We start from the raw sequence: 18,065 nt of genomic DNA on the forward strand, positions 1-18,065 counted from the left end.
TGCTATGCCTGATCATTGGCTAAGAATAGTATACTTAAAAAATTACATGAAATATATTTTGTGATATATGTATATAATATTTTTTTTTTAATAGAACAGGGGGCAAACGGGCAGGAGGCTCACCTGATGCTCAGTAATACCGCCGCCCATGGGCACTCTCAATGCCAGAGGGCTCGCGAGTGCCGGCCCTTTAAGAAGTTGGTACGCTCTTTTCTTCAAGGACCCTAAGTCGAATTGGTTCGGAAATACTTCAGTGGGCAGCTGGTTCCGTATAGTGGTGGTGCGCGGCAAAAACTTATATTATAAAGCAACAAATACAGTATTCCTACATCACAGAACACGACCAATACATACTTTTCTTGACGGTCTCAGAACGGGGCACTGATGATACACCGGCTGTTCGCTATGCCGGTTTTAAGCAACAAATGAATAAACACAAACAATAACAACAAATAAATAGACTTTTGACACCCATAGATTTTAAGTGTTATGATATTTTACGGGTGACAGAGCTTTGAGAAGCGAGCATATTTAACTTAACTTAATATTTAACTACTATTAAAATCCATTACGAATTCTATGCGAAAATTGTTCCTGATTTAAAGAGTAAAGGTTGAGTTGAGAACAAAGCGTTGCGTCCGAAATGTGTTTCCTTCTTAAAAAATTCAGTAAGAAGCTATCACCTTGCAGCGTTTTATTCTTATGACTGCGGAACTAAGGTAGGTACAAGTTTTAGCTCTGTTTAATTTAAAATTAACACTATACACATTAAAAATAAATTTGTTGGCCTAGTTTCTGCAGCGTGCGACTCTCATTCCTGAGGTCGTAGGTTCGATCCCCGGCTGTGCACCAATGGACTTTCTTTCTATGTGTGCAACATTCGCTCGAATGGTGAAGGAAAACATCGTGAGGAAACCAGCACCCATTTTGGACCCATAAAACGACGGCGTGCGTCAGGCACAGAAGGCTGATCTCCTACTTGCCTATTAGATTTACAAATTATCATGAAACAGATGCAGAAATCTGAGGCCCGGACCTAAAAAGGCGCCGTTGATTTTTTTTTAAATAAATTACAAGACAACTATTTTATAAGGTTTCTACGCGTTTTTTATTCTAAATAATAAATCTAAAAGCTACATTAAAGACATTAGTGTGACACATAACAGAAATAGTGAACATACCTGTTGTATGTAAAGGAAAATGGCGCTTTTAGTGGACAGTCGACCGGCTCAGCATTTTCTCTGAACATTGAGTAAAGGAGAGCGTCGCCGGTTATCAAGGAACACAGATGAGGGAGTGCATCACGACGATGACAAAATGCTGCAAAAAAGCACAATTAATGTCATTTCAAGCCTATGGGTATTTGGGTGCACTCATGTTATACCTTATAAACTCCTTAACTGAGCGGCTATTATTTTGGCGAAAATAATCAAAATTTATCAACAACTGTTTTTACGTTATGAACAAATAAATTTTCTTTCTTATAGCTGGCACGGAAATAATACGTGTACTAAACAAAAGTAAGAAACACATTTTTCAATTTACAGATATGCAGGTATTAAAATTATTGCAGCACGGCGTTGTGGTGTTTTAGTGGGTAGGAAATATTCACCGAGTCTAACAGAAACTATACATATATATATTATCTTCAGCTTATCTTATAAAAAAAGGTTCATGGTACCTGTATAATTGTACCACGCCCTTATCTTGTGTGCCTTTAAAGTTTAAACAAACATAATGTTTTCTCTATTTTTCTATTCGATTTTAGTAGAGAACGCCTATCGCGAAATATTTTTGTATAAAGCACCTCGTAACGTGTTCTTTTTTAAACAATTTTTTTTACAAGTTAATGTGTAAATAATCTGTATTTCGATGGCGTTAATTAAAAATCTAATACTGGTTTATTATGAATTGTTTACTTACTTTCTTTATACTGTAGAACATTAATATGCTTCTCGTGCATTACAACACAGCGATAGCATCCTTTCCTGAAATTACAATTAAACTTTTTAACAAGTAAATCTAAAATTAGTATTTGCGGTAAATCTTGAAATAATTAGATTATTCGAATTTTATAAAAGGAACAGCCAATTTTCATTTAAAAAAAGGAGGTTAATTTATTTATTTATATTATATTATTTATTTACACTTCTGTCTTTGTATATGTACGTAGCGTAGGTTACATTAGTTATTAGTCAACGGGCGGCAATTTTTTCCTTAGTAAAAAAGAAACGTGTGTGTACTTATGTACACGCGTTAGAAGTTATACTTCTTTGGCGTAACAAGATAAAAATATTTTCAAAATTTGTATTCTACGTTTGTAGAAAAAACGACACTAACAATAGAAAAAAGGTATTTAATACATTGAAAGTTTTATTATAAAGGATTATCACCTTAAATAAAGTTTATTAAATATAACAAAAACTACAATCGCGAATCGTAAAAATTTACACTCATAATTTTTCCCTATCGCGCCAAAAGAAGTAGAATTTCAAAAAAGAAACCCCTACTAAGGTTTGTACTGTTTGCTCTTTTTGTAAAGTGCGAAAATAATTAGTAAAAAAAATCATAAAATTACATGTAACACTAGAAATATACCAACTAAACTAAATAAAATCTACAAAATAATAATAATATTAATAAGTCATAATTAATATATATAAGTAGCTTATTACGAGGCAGAAGATAAAAAAAAAATTTTTGGAGATGACAAACAGTCAATCGCAAACCTTCTATATATATATATATATATATATATATATATATATATATATATGTGTTGATATATTTTTTAATACATTTTTTCTTCAATTTTGTGTTATTCGAACCCACAACTTTGAAAGAACAAAAGCACAGTGTATAAAATATCTTGATTCCAGATTTTATCGATGAAGAGCACTTCAAAGATATTTAGGCAGACAATCTTTGTATAATACTGCCATTAAAATTATTGCTCAACTCGGGTTTATTTCATGTTTTACATAGATAACGGTAATTTATCATTTTTAAGAATTGTTACGCAATTAAAGATAATTTTTTATCTAGTTTATGGTTTTGCATAATTTTTGGGACCAGTTCTTCATTAACACGTTTTTTACATTGTGTTTTCTCTTTGATATAAAGCAGAGCTTTAATAGTATACATTTTTATAGGCTTTACAAGTGATGTAAGATCTTTAGTAAAAACTTACTGCATCCGCGAACTTTATTTGGCCTTAATGTTGTTTTTTTACTTAGCCTACCCTTTTAGCAGCTACATACCAACTTATAGAACATTGTGTATTATACCTCATAGAGACCGTTTGCAAAATCTGGTTAATATTTAAATTCAAAGCAATATTTCAAATTTTTCTCTCCATAAAAACCTTTCTCAGAGAATAAATTAAAAAAGATACTAAAATTGGTCCAGGCATCTTCGAGATTTGCAGGGAGATTTACGCTTAGCAATAATATGCGATGTTTATTTATTTTTATTAATACATGATATTTAAAACAGGTATTCAATGAATATAAAAATTACTGTGTGTTAGATTCTTTCACGTTATCGGCTGTACTATTTTTGAATAATTTTAACATGTGATTTTGATATGTTCTTATAATAAAGTTTATATATAAGTTAAATTGACTTACTCGTCCACTATCAGGAACTTATCCCCTTCAGAAGACAGGCAGCGTCCCTTATTCGAGAGGATGTTACCTTCGATGACGATCGGCTGGATCACACCAGACTGGAACCATTTGCCTTGCCAACGAGGTGGAAAGATGCAACCTGGAAAAAGAATAAAAATTTATAACCCAAAATTTTAAATTGTTCTTATCATTCCCGTGTAATTACTAGACTATTGATCATGTCCCGGTAGAATGCGACAGCGACCCCGGAGCCTCTATAACGCGGCTTTGTCGGAACTACTCGAGGTGGTTTTAGGGGGTATTGCTCACCCAGTCTCTGAATAGCAGAGATTTTGTCGTGGGTCGAGTCCCACATACCCCTGTTCAGGGGATGCGCAAATGCATTTCCACCTCGGATATCAAAAAAAAAAGAAAAAAAAAGACTATTGATCATACATAAATGGGGTAAAACATTCTTTAAAGTAAAGGAGTAGGATTATTATACCTTGATAGATCTGATTTTTGTCTCTGGTTAAAATCGCATGTACTTGTCAAAGAAGACTTCATTAAACTATACAATATAAACTATCATCAAGATTGTTTTACAGGGAATCGAACCAGGTTATAGTCGTTAAAGCAAGAACAGAAACAGTGAGCCACAGAGCCAGTAATTGGTTATTAATACGAAAATGAACATTAAATTATACATTTTTTGAATCGAATGTAATCTGTGGATGACATTTTAAAACGTTTTTAATGATAATTATGTCATCACAATTTAGTACGATTTATCTCAGTCAAATTTTCATAATTAAAATTAACGTTTGCATTGTTTATACTATTTTATCGTTTAATTTCAACTATATTGTAAGAGTGAAACAAAACAGCACTGTATCGATTTCGATACAGTAAAATGAAAAAAATAAACACAACAATTATTTTTTTTGCGACTGAGGCGTAAACTAGCTGAATGACCAGCGCTGTGGAACAGTCTGCTCCTCAGTATAATGCTGACCCAGGGCCTTTTAAAAACGTACCTTGATTTTTAATAGAAAAAAAAACTGATATCTCTCATTATTTTTTTTTTTTTTCTTTGATTAATGTTATTTTGTATGTTTCTGTGTGTGTTTTGTTAGTAATAAATGTTTAGCAAAATCATTTCAATGGATTCAACTCCAACGCGGAGTGGGAGCGGAGTGTATTCCAGAGGCCGACCCTCAACGCAAAAAAGGCCTGGGAGACGCAAGTACTCCACTGTGACCTTCGTACCAGATTGGGCAACGCGGAAGTTGGGGTCGAAGTAGCGCAGCAGACGGAGACACGGGTTAAGGAAAACTGTTCTGATGCCTTCCGTCCATACCGAGACGCTGTCTGTTAGTTGTATGTAAGTAGGGCATTGCATCTCGCAAAAACAAAATCTACCTATTAGTTATAAAAATTGACTGCTATCCGTTTTTCTCGTTAAAACTCGAGAATGGCTAGACCGAATTGGTTTATTATGATCTTGAAATATTTGTAATAGTTCAGAGAAGGTTTAAACGTTGGAAAACATAAATAATAAGTAAAGAAATATACTAAAATCGACAAATGAATTATTCAATAAAATCTGTTCATGGGAGATACATATATATATATAAAATAATGACATTAAATATAGAGCCTTCAGAAATTTGTGTTTCATAGTTGATGTATGAGGTAGTAGGAGAAGTATGAGCCCTATGGCCTGTATTAACTATAAGTTTTGACACAAATGTGTATATATATGTAAGTGATACGAAGTTCAGCAAGGTTAAAATAACTTAAATTAGTTTCAATAAATTCTAACTTTGTTATAACTAACACAAACATAATGTTTGAATATCGTTCGAGCATTCTTATAATTTTCCAATATTAACAAAATTTTCGATGAATCTAAGTTTCTGTCGAAGCTGATGGAGGGTTTTCAGCATCAATCTTATAAAATCGAAGTATCCGACTGTGACGATTGAACGATTTGAACGCTTAACTAAAGACGAAAGTTGTATAAGAAATCTCTGTGTATATTGTTAGACATACATAATATGTATATTATGCGAATACATACTCAATTTTCTTTTAAATTATTAAATATATATGAAATGGCTACAGTGGGTTTTGTTTCAACAATTAATTATAAAAAAGTTAACCAAGAACGTAGCAATATAATAGAATATTTTTTAAAGATTTTTAATTTTATAATTTTTATATAATGTATATTTATATGGAACTATTATAAATAACTAAAATAATCGATACTACACATTAAATGGAAACCTTTTGTTAACAATTTGACGTAATCCATTTGAATTGTGGTCACGAATTCAACACTCGATATTATATTAAACAGATACAGGCAGACACAACTATATTTAGATTAAATTCAACTAGGAAAGGCCGTAGCAATTATATCTTTTAACCTAATAAAAATCAAGTAATTATGTCTTCAACGATGTTATTAAAATTAAATACCATTTCATAGATTTTTGTAATTTAAAATTACGCGTAATAAACGTTTTTTACATGAGTTATATTCGATTTTTACTTGATATTCCACCACTCAGGTACTAACAATAAAATATGTAACACACTATTTACTTAGCTAAAATATATAAAAAGATAATTATAATCACTATTATATAAAAGTTAATTAACTGATTAAATTCTTTTTTGCATTAACTGTAATTCAAAATTAGCAATATTCTCGTAAAAAAGACAATTCAAACTTATTTATAGGCAGGTATAGGCTTTAAAAGCTGCAACAATCATGCTCCCATACAACCACGGTACCAAAGAAAATAATAATTATCAAGTCGTGCGAAGTCTAATGCTCACAATGGCAAATTTCGCGGAAGAGGTCTTTGTATGTAGTTTTTGAAGAAGATTCTATTGAATTCAAAGCGTATTTTTTAGTGATATCAAATTACGATCACAGTTAGCTTGGAATTCTCTTTAACAATACTGAGATATAGAGAAAGAATGCAAGCATGGTAAATAAAGAGAAATTGTAATATTTAAAAATGCATCGTAACCAAACAGCAAACGAAATTACACAAGAAATAATAAAACTACCTAATTCTGAATACCATCTCTCTCATATATATCGCGCATCAAAGAATTTGAGGTTATGTACGTTATTTTGTTTTTTAGTGTTTATAGATTATTATGAAAATAAATTTAAATTAGGAAGCTATTTTAAATAATTATATATATATTAATTAGTAATCTTACAGCTAACATACATATTATAAAACAAAACACTTAAACAATATACAAAGCCAAAACAGCGATAATATGTATATGAAACAGAAAACATAAGTACATTAATAGACAAAATGAAAAAATAAGTAAAACAAAATTGAAATTTAACATTAAACAACGATAATTAATACTTAATATTTCAAAGAAAAAACTAAATTGTTACTGCTAAACAAAGTCAAAGTCCCGCCTCTTCAAATATTTCCTCACATCCTCTTTGATGAGGTGGAAAATATCAACATCCTCATAATTAGTGTCATAGTCAGATAAGACTCGAAACATTTGCGAATTATGCAGGTAATTCGTGTTCGTACGAGGCACATGGAACACTTGTGAGTATCTTGTCACATACGGGGAATTCTTAAAAAAGAAATATTTTGTTTCTTACTGTTTTTTTTATATTATGTCTCTGGCACGGTTTGTGCATTAGCCAGCGTCAAGTATAAGATTTTTATAATTCGTGCCTTTTGCCTTAGAAATTCGACCAAGTCCTCCATGTACGGTTTAGACACTCGTCCGGTACCGCACAACCCTCCCAAAGGCCGAGAACAAATTTAAATTAAATTAAAACTTGCCCTCGAACCGAGAATCGAACCCGGTACCCCTCACCTAGCTGCCACTTAATAAGACCGCTAGGCTATGAGGCCCCCGTTTCTTACTGTTTATAGATTAAAAAGTTTAAATAAATTTAAATTGGGAAGCGATTTTCAATTATTGCACGTTCATTTGTTTTTTCTAGAAGAAAATAGATTTAAATTAGGAAGCCATTTTCAATTACAAGAATTGTTATCGTTAATAGATCCATACAGACCGCATCCGACAATAGCTTATGACTATTTCCCTATGAAGTTAAATTAATATTCAACTAGCCATTTAATATGAGTATTGTGGTGTGATTATGCACAATAACCGGCAATGATACGGCGATTACAATACAATGCGTGCATCAATCGAGCGCCCTTTGCAGTCGGAATGAATAAAAATGAGGTATGACTGACGACTTGTTGAGATGCAAACGAACCCGCATTATAATGGACTGCAGTTCCACTCGACATCTTTTGCCTTTAATCTTGTAAGCCATTCATGGTCTTATAAAGGAATAATTTAGGTTGAAAGTCGTTTAATACTCGGATGATGTTTGTTCAACGATTAAACTTAACTACATTTTATTTTAATAATTTAATCGCCGCCGTACAGTGCTTTATTTAATACTCAAATGATTGATGAAATTACTCTATATAACGAACCTTTGATTGTCTTTATAATAGTCTATTTGCGTAATTGTTTTTGTATAATATAATTTAAATTATATATAACAAAAAAACACTTATAAAGACAAACATTTATAAAAGAAAAAAAATAAATAAAAAGTATTCAATACATTTAACTAAGTATTGTAAATTATACACGTACAGATTGTCAGACAAAAACTTAATTTAATTCAATTGGATATGCTTTATTATTGACTTGTTAATGAGTATTTAAACATGGCGTCTTAAACAAGTTAAAACAATATGTAGCTTACTTCTTTTCTTCTTGTAATAAAGCAGATTTGAGATAAAACAATCTATTATCTGTACTTGAAGTGGAACAATTATCAAAAAATAAAATAGTATTGCTATTAGTACATATATAGAATCTTATTACACCAATTGCTTACTAGTAGCGCTGTCACAGATCACATATTCTTAAATAATTTGATTTGACAGTTGACGGATATCTTCTGTAACGGATATAAATGTGAACATTATTTACATAACTAAATGTTCTTTTTACATATTGTAATCAAATTCTTCTAAGTATTCTAATTACTAAAGTAAGTAATTATTAAAAACTTAATTTAATCAAAATCAATTATATATTAAAATGTACGCATGTAATGTAAAAAATATACCATATATTAAAATGCCATGAAACTATCATTTAATAATATATTATATTCGATTGGAATTAATATTTTGCCCCCAAGTTGTCAAACAGATAAAAAGTGGGCCTAATTTAATAAACCTTCCTGGCAAAAACTTAGATTTCAAGATATTGAAGTAATGGTGTTAACAAACGCGACGGCGAATAGCCAACTAAATTGAACGATCTTTTGTGTAACGGCCGAGCACATAGAAGGCTACACTTAACATAGCCGGGTGGAGGTAATTACTTAATTTTGATTAAGAGACGCCGGCCCTTTATAAATCATTTTTGATTACAGCGCGGTAAGTTTTTTGCTATAGTAATTGTGAATATTTAATACTTAATAACCTTATGGGAAGGTAATGTTGTTTTTTGTTGTCCCTTTTCGTGTAGTTTTATGTACTTTAAAAATCTATAAATAAGACAATATGAGAAGTTTTTTTTAACATATAACTAATGTCCTATCAGGCACGCGATCAGGTAGATCTGTGACCGAGAAGCTAGGTAGCAGGGGAGTGGCATCTCCACTAAAAAGATAAGTTTTTTGCTTAAACTAGGTCTGGTGGCCTTGGTGTGACCATATGTGTATACAATATACATAATACTATTTTGTCTTTATCATTATCATTCAATTGCAAGTATGCAAACGCGATAAAACATAATTTAACTAATTGTAGTCCCTAATTAATGTAATTAATATAAATTTCAATACAAAAGTTACAAGATCGAAGGAAGAATAAAATATAACCATAGAATATAGACAAGTTATAATTTCTATGTGCGCATTTAACACTCACTCGTACGGTGAAGGAAACCATTGAAAGGAAATCGGAAAGGTGTGAACAGTAGGCAACCCTTGCTATTACAAAAAACAAATGATTACGAAACAGATACAGAAATCCAGTCCGGATATAAAAGGTCGCAGTGCGGGTTTTAAAGTCGATAAAAATGCATATAATCTTAATTATATAATCAGACTCGTATGAGATATGAAATAGTACTAATAATTTCTCATAGAATTACCATCTATGCGAAAAAGTATTTGAAAATTCTATTTGTCCCATTGATACTACAAAGTAAATTGCAAATCGTATAATTTCGAAGCTTTACAGGAAACTGACGCATTTCAATTGTCATTGTTCAGTGCCTTTAATTGATATGGATCAAAGTAAAATTATCATAACTCGTTTTTAACATACTCTTTTAGTCATTTCTTGTATTATATATTACTAAATAAAATTACGCATTGAGAACAGTGTTATTATAGGACAAAAAAAAATCAGTGGCGCTACAACCTCTTTTGGTCTGGGCCTCAGATTTCTGAATCTGTTTCATGATCATTTTTAAATCTAATAGGCAAGTAGGTGATCAGTCTCCAGTGCCTGACACACGCCGTCGACCGACATGTTTTGAGTCTAAAACTTGCGGTTTCCTCACAATGTTTTCCTTCACCGTTCTAGTGAATGTTAAATGCGCGCGTAGAAAGTCCATTGGTGCATAGCCGGGGATCGAACCTACGACCTCAGGGATGAGAGTCGCACACTGAAGCCACTAGGCCAACACTGCTCATTCATATTATAGGACAAAGGACTTCTAATTCCAATACAAGACTTCTTAATATGAGGGAAATATGTTGAAAAGTTTTCTGTACTTCTCTTAGAAACTATGATCAAACATATTTGACAGCGCTGAAGAAGAGACTTCGACTTAAGGTACGAATTAAATAGAATATTCGTGTCCTTAGCATAGGATAATAAATATTTTCAACGGTTTCAAACCCAGGGCCTCTTAGTTATATAATATGTTATGTACTGTTACTAAGCCACAAAAGGCAGCATACTAATATATACTAAAACATTTAAGATTTTTCAAACTATATCATTATGCAATACAATAGTACTGTACATGCAGTAGCATGACATCATTATGTAGTTTTGAACTGATAGAGATGCACTTTATGATACCGGCTGCCTACTGAATTATTTCCGAACCAGTTCGAACCATAAGGTTCTTCAAGAAAAGAGCGTACCAATTCTTTAAAGGCATGCAACGCACTTGCGAGTCTTCTTGCATTAAGTGTCCATTGGCACTGGATAGAGTGCGCGAAATCTTGTGATGAATATACGTTTTGAACCGGTAAACCGGTATGCTCTTAAATAACAACATTAAGAATGACAAGCACATAGCAGTAAACTAGATCTCTCCCGCGGAGACTCCCACACAAAATATGTCCTGAGCTCTGACCGCGATAAAATTTAATTTATTTTTCGATATGACTTGTATTTATTGTACCGGCAATAAACTAGTTATAAAATTATTTCTGTGTTGTTCAAAATAAAATAAACCAATGGCGCTACAACCTTTTTAGGCCTGGCCTCAGATTTATCTGTTTCATGATCATATGTCAATCTAATAGGCAAGTATAGGGATCGAACTTACGACCTCAGGGATGAGAAGTGACTAGGCCAACACTCCGTATTGTTAACCTCTACTAACATTCCAAAGTATCTATACACTTGTCATCAAATCAGACTTTCCCTAAACTTCGTAATTAACAGAAGATGTTATATTGATAGATTTTTAATATACTATTTGGACTCTTACTAGAGATTTTTAAAAAAATTGAGACCGATTGAGAGAGAGTGAGAAGGGTGAATTACCTTATCGAAATTCGAAATATTAGTATTTTATATTTTATGCAAAATAATTTTTTGAAATCTCAAATGAAGAATTGTAAATTAAAATGCCACTTGTTTTTACTATGTAAGGAATAAATTTAAAAAAAATTATTTGTAATTATTTTCGACACTTAATTTTCTAATGACAATTCAATTTATTAAAGTCCTAAGACATCTTCCTTTTTCCCTTCCTCTAAGTCTCGGATATCTAAAGTATTCGATTTGTATAAATACGAACAAGAGTTAAAAGTTAGTTTGCCAAAGAAGTTTCACTTGTGACATGTGTACTTTGTAAGCACGCACTTTTTTATAGAATAGAGGCAAACGTGTCGTAGGCTCTCCAAGTGATACTGACACTGCCAGAAGGCTCGCAAATACGACGGCCTTTAAGGAATTGGTACGCTCATTTCTTGAAGACCCTAAGGGCGAGGCCCCACTACTGCTTTGCGTCGCGTCGTCGCATCGGATCGACGCATTGTATGCGTTGCGTCAACGCATGACGTCGCGACGCAAGAGGGTACACGCCGTCGCATCTGCGTCTTAGCCTTCGCAATGGACAGACACAAACTTGTTCTTTTGTTGCTTTTATTACGCCACCGTCGAATTAAACTTAGAAACCATAGAAGATTCTGGATATCTCCTCTGATATCATTAAGAAATAGTGATCACCCTCCCCCTGCTTCGTCTCTCGTCCGTCGATACGTTGAAACGTCGCGCGGTCGACGACGCAACGCAGCGCAACGGATTAGTGGGGCCTCGCCCTTAGTCGTAATAAAGACAATATTTTTTTCCACTACTCGGACTAGTTCACATATTCTATACATTATGTTTAATACCGAGGTTTATTTTAATATAAAAAGGTAGTTCTATACCTCTTTAATATGTAGAGCATGATATTGTGGGAGAAAATTGCAAGAGATTGACAAAGATCTGCATTTCGCGTTCTAAATATCATTCATACAAAAGGTCGGACGGTAACAAATCGCAGTTTTGCACTGACCTTGTCTTAACAATCTACATGCTAACTTGGACGGGGGCCAAAGCAAAGGTTAAATTAAAATATTTTGGAACCGAATAGGTTTAGGGGCTAACCGCAGAGAAAGCTCGGATTAAATAATAAGTTTAACTTGCTGAAATTTAAGCTTGAAAAGATGTAGGGTTTACGGCGGCGTTATATTAAATCGTATTTTGAAATTAAAAATTTAATTACACAGCTCCGCCCTAGTGATTTTAGTGTTCTTATCCCTGGTCGTAGGTTCGCTCCCCGGCTGTGCACAAATTGTTTTTTTTCTATGTGCGTTTATTTATTTATTTAATCGCTTGTACGGTGAATGAAACATCGTGTGTAACCGGCATGTCCCAAATCGAAACATCGAAGTCAACAAAAATTATAACCTGTTTTAATGAAAATAGAACTAGACCGAATCGAAAACTTCACCATTAGAATACCACGTGGGTGAATAACCCACGTAGTCTGTGCAGACGAGCAGAAATCCTCGGAGTTTGTTAGGACTATGTATTTGCGTGTTGTTCCCACGAGAATGTAAGTGCGTGCTCCTATTTCATCGTGCCTCCTGCTGATAGAGGACAAATCTTTGTTTTAATTTATTTTATTATTATTTATTACATAAGATGTCATGTGGATCATGGTGTAATGGTTGCAGCTCCTTACAAACATTGTGTAAAAAAAACATGGCGATTAAAAAGAGTGGCGTAGAGTTTACTGCCAGTTCTTTTCTTCTATGCTCTTGGTTTGAGAACTGGTAAGTGTAAAATTAGAAGCATTTATTGTATATTTCTTTTTTTGACGATCATAAAAAATTGTATTACCTACATGAATAAATGACTTTTGCTCCGTGAAGCTCCCAGGAAACTTCTGAGCTTCTGGAAGGATCTTCTGGCTTAAATAACCAGGTCTAAACTGCGTTCACCCTACTAGTCCCACGTTGTTTCAAACTATAAAACAAAGTTCAGATATGGGAAGCTGGGACTAGCAGTTAGTAATACATTTTAAATGAAATCACTCTTTTCATAATTATACCTGTTTCGATATAAGGCATATGAGACACCATATATTACTTTCGTAGTACCAAGTCACGTATCTCCCCAATTCACGAGCGAAATTCTTAATACAGAGTTACATGTTTAATTCCTGACTTAACAAACTTTTGCATAATAACAGTGTCAATATAGCACGTAACAAGTGAGCAGACAAAATTAATGCCATGCTCAGGCAACTTGGCTAATAACTCATGAAGAGCCTTCACATTGCATACATTTTATACATCCGACTATGATATTGTCGTATCGTAACTTTGATTCAAAATCGTAACCGTTACGATATATATATAGGAACAAGCATAAGAGACGGCCCTGCTTTCTTCAACTTCAATAGCGATTTTGAGTTTAATGTTGTTTTCGTATGGCGTAAGATGTCATAAATCGGAAAATAACGAAGCATGATTTTCTGGCTTTCCGTCGGTGCTAGAAAAATTAATTCGTTATTAAATTTGACTACCCATCGCAGCCCATGAACCGATGTGTAAAAAATAACTGTTAAGTATAAAAATCTTTTAAACGAAGTTAATAGAAATCGTATCGTTTATCATAAAGGGAAGGTAGGTCGCCTGTGGGTTAATTTGTTTAAATCAAGACCCAACATTTTGTTACATTTGCTTATGAGTACATTTTAATTAAATATTTTGATTTGTCACGTATTATATTATCTATTCTTTTTATCTCTGTAACATAACGCACGTCCTAGGTTCAATTTCTGGTCAAATACAGTTATCGCCCATGCGACATACGTCGTTTATTTCGGTTTCAAGATATCGTAACGATGGTTTTTACGAGCAAGTCTTTATTGAGCGAAATTTAGGGAACGAAATAAAAAGTAAAATAAAAAAAGTCCTTTACTCGCCAAAACAGCCCGGGCTGAGCTGTAAAGGCCCTTAAAGCCAACAGCGAGATTCCTTACAAAAAAAAAGTCCTATATTCATTTGATACCCATATCTCAAAAACTACTGAATCATGGAACATGATCTTTATGACTTATACTTCCCAAGAAGTTTGTGGTCAAAGATACGTATCTAACCTACTTGGCTAAAAATGAGCACATCTCAAAGGCACGCACGACACTCCATACGATATAGCTCATGAAAAATTTGTCCAAAGATTCATAGAGCTATGTCTAACTCCGGTACGTCAAAAATACTTTTACAGGAGTCATCATCGTCACCATTAGCCTCTTAGGCCTCCTCCATCTTCCTGCAGTACGCCCTGCACTGGTATCTAAGCACTAGGATCCAACCACCAAAGATCATCTAGTCATTAGGCGGCCGCGCGGTCTCTCTATTATCTCATTTATATCACTCTAGTCCAACTCAAACAGTACAGAGAAATATAAGAAAATAACACAACGATATCGAAGGATTTTATATCTGATTCGACGTTGAATGGAAATTAATGACGGCCGTTCGCGAGCACCTGACTTTTTGTAAGTAGGCCGATATTTTCTTTTACTTTTTTTATGGAGGCTGCTCAAATGGTTTACGTTAGTCCGAGGCCTTTTCCCGTTCGTATTGAAAACCAATGACCGAGAAAAATGTATTTGAGTATTTCTTGAAGGTATTATTTCTAACATGTATTGTATAGCCAATATTGTATGTTTGATTACGTTTTAGGGGAAAATATATTCTTATTAGTTGGGTATTAACAAGAATATATTTTCAACCATTTTCACATGTACGAGTTCACATTAAAAGTAATTAAGTAACATAAAACCGACTTCAAATACGGAACTGAAAAGGACAGCAATATAATAATTAATTTTTTACCTAGATAAAATTATAGATTTAACAAAATATACACAAATAAATACATATTTCAGTTATGTATATCTATATATAGTAGTAAAACAATTAATAAATAAAAAAAAAACAATATTTAACCTTAAAATATAATAACTTAAATATATTATTAAAAGGAGACCCTTTAGGCAAGGTTCCGAAGATACTGGCAGCGTTCCCCCTTTGAATAGCTAGACTAATTCTTTGTCCGAGGTAGCTGCCAGATCTTCGGTCTCCTGTGATGTCGACTAACCTTTTTGCTATGTCCTTAAAATTCCTTATAGCGCTACATTAAATGTTAAGTCAAGTAGAAGTCGGTAACACTTGTTTTTAGGGTTTCATTAGTATTGATTTGCGATTTGTGAACTATTAATAACTGTATTCGATAAAGTATTTATGAAAATAATTCATATTCACGAAGACGCGTTAGAGCCTTTTATAATGTGATTGATTATAAAAAAAAGGTGCGTGTACTTATGTACGCGCGTAAGAAGTTATACTTCTTTGGCATTATTAAAAATAGTTTTTATTGCATGCAAATAATTAATTACAATTAAATAATCAAAGACTGGAAAAGGAGTCATTATAGTCAATAAAGTTCAGTCTACATTTGAAAAATTAAATAAATAAATATTTATTATTATTCTCTTACATTAAGTGTAACATTAATTCTATTATAATTCGAATATTGTTTTAAATTATGTCCAATGCCGTGGCATCTTCCGTGGGCAACTTCATACTGATAATTTTGTGTAACAGTGCGCGCGCATCGTAAAATTTCACTCTTATCAATTTTTCATAACGCGCCTAAAGAAGTATAACTTCAAAAAGATTCCAGTGCTTGGAAATGAACGGATACAACTTGAGTTGTGGTGACTGTCAGACTTGAATATTATTAATTGTAATCTGTGATTCATCTGAATGAATTATTATATAAGTTCGTTCATGCACTGAACTAAACGTTTGTATTTTCAACTATTTATTGAATCGCAATTAATTTCTTGTCATGTAAAGCAAGATTTTGTAAATTATTCTCGTCTCTTCTACTTTCTTACTTCAGGCTTTAAAACTACATTTAAGAAATTTGATAAAATTTTAGATATTTTTATACATAAATAAATGAATAAATAATATCAATAAATGACATCTATATGTACATATACATTGTTAGATAGTTGCTATTTGTTATAATGTATCGTTACATTCGTGTAATGATAAAATGCACTTTCGCTTACTTGGGACGAGGTATTTTGTATCTAACGCCCCTGTCTACACCTGTGTCTCATAAAAAATCTAAGGAATAAGTGTTGCTTAAGCGAACGAAAAATATATAATTTTTATATATTTAACTAGAGAACTAGTGGATTAAAGAACTGGGATCGATTCCCGAATTTTTTTTTAAAGGCACACACAAGGCTGATTCCTTACGGCCAGTGTTTTTCTTACGATGTTTAAGTGTTTCGTCCATTGTCTTTATTTACAACTAAGTTGGATTTCTGTGCCTCACACACTTGGTGTTCATCAACTACTTGCATTAAAGAAGCTATAAAACAGACGCAGAGATGTGTCTGCCCTGAAAGGTTTTAATTTTTTTTTTAAATCAAAATCAAAATACGTTTATTCAATTTAGATGCTTCTTAGAGCATGCTTATGAATGTCAACAACGTTTACAAAATTCACGAAAGAGCAGGACTACGCCATCCGTTCGCAAAACTACCAGGAGGCCTTGTTCTGAGAAGAACGGGCATGAAACTCAGCAAGTTTAATTTCATAAGATAGGAGTGCGTGCCTACGGGACGCCCCCAAATGCAGCTCATGGACACCCATTTATAGTGGGTGCGTTGCCGGCCTATAATAACGTATCATATTACAAATAAAAACATAATCAGGTTATTGCAAAATGAGGACACAATATATTTATTAGGTTTTATTGATTTCATTGAAACCACAGAACATCAGTATTTACTTGAAGTACATAGCTCCAGGTTTTAATTTATTTTTGGCTGTTTTTTGTTTCCAGAAACAAAAGACTGCAATAAATTTAAAGAGTTTTCATTTTAACAGAGACAAGTGGAGCGGACGCAACCAGCCAGATTATTAAAAAAAAAGTTTATTCCAATTTCAAAAAGTTTCAATTTTATTTGGAAAAGCGTGAGTTGTAATACATTAAAAGCTAATGGAATAACCTTTGTCTCTGACAATTAAGACTTCTATATATCTTTAGAACTATTGTGGTGACAAACAAACATAGCATTTATAATCCAGCACAAGCCAGCTTTACAAACAACTTTAATATCAAAAGACGAATAACTTTTACGGTAATTAATTGAGAAGATAACTTAGCAAACACAAAAACAATATTTAAAGAATACGGTTAATTAATTAGAGATAACATCAATGATTGACGAAGAATCATACTTAGATATCAAAACAATTTTTTGAAGTGAAACTTCTTTCGGCGCATGAGGGTTACTTTAGCCATAATTATTTTTATTTTTTTTTGTAGTAAGGTAGACCGAGGCGAATCGGATCACAGGGCGAATCGGATCAAAATTAGAAATCTGTTGATAATTCAAATATCACATTCACATAGAACGCACTCAACCGGCATTTTATGTCTCTCCATTTACTGGGCACCTCCCGACATAAGCAGTATTTCGATCGCGCTTGTGGATCAGTGGCAATGCCGATCGTCAGCCACTCGGTTTTTTGTGTGTGTCGCAATTTGGCGCTCATCTAAGGTACGCGTA

The 18,065-nt window shown here is 33.0% G+C and overlaps 1 protein-coding gene across 4 annotated transcripts in view; it reads right to left on the minus strand.

Moving 5' to 3' along the window:
* The window catches only part of LOC125056478, a 105,019-nt gene that overhangs the window by 15,358 nt on the left and 71,596 nt on the right, over positions 1-18,065 (minus strand). For all 4 annotated transcript variants that reach the window (XM_047659589.1, XM_047659590.1, XM_047659586.1 and 1 more), the window contains exons 3-5: positions 3,630-3,768; positions 1,924-1,988; positions 1,182-1,320 (exon numbers count right to left, since the gene is read on the minus strand). In XM_047659589.1, the coding sequence (XP_047515545.1) occupies positions 1,182-1,320; positions 1,924-1,988; positions 3,630-3,768 (343 nt within the window). The remainder of the gene's footprint in view (positions 1-1,181; positions 1,321-1,923; positions 1,989-3,629; positions 3,769-18,065) is intronic.

This window comes from Pieris napi, chromosome 15, assembly GCF_905475465.1.
Source record: "Pieris napi chromosome 15, ilPieNapi1.2, whole genome shotgun sequence".
Taxonomy (NCBI): Eukaryota; Metazoa; Arthropoda; class Insecta; order Lepidoptera; family Pieridae; genus Pieris; species Pieris napi.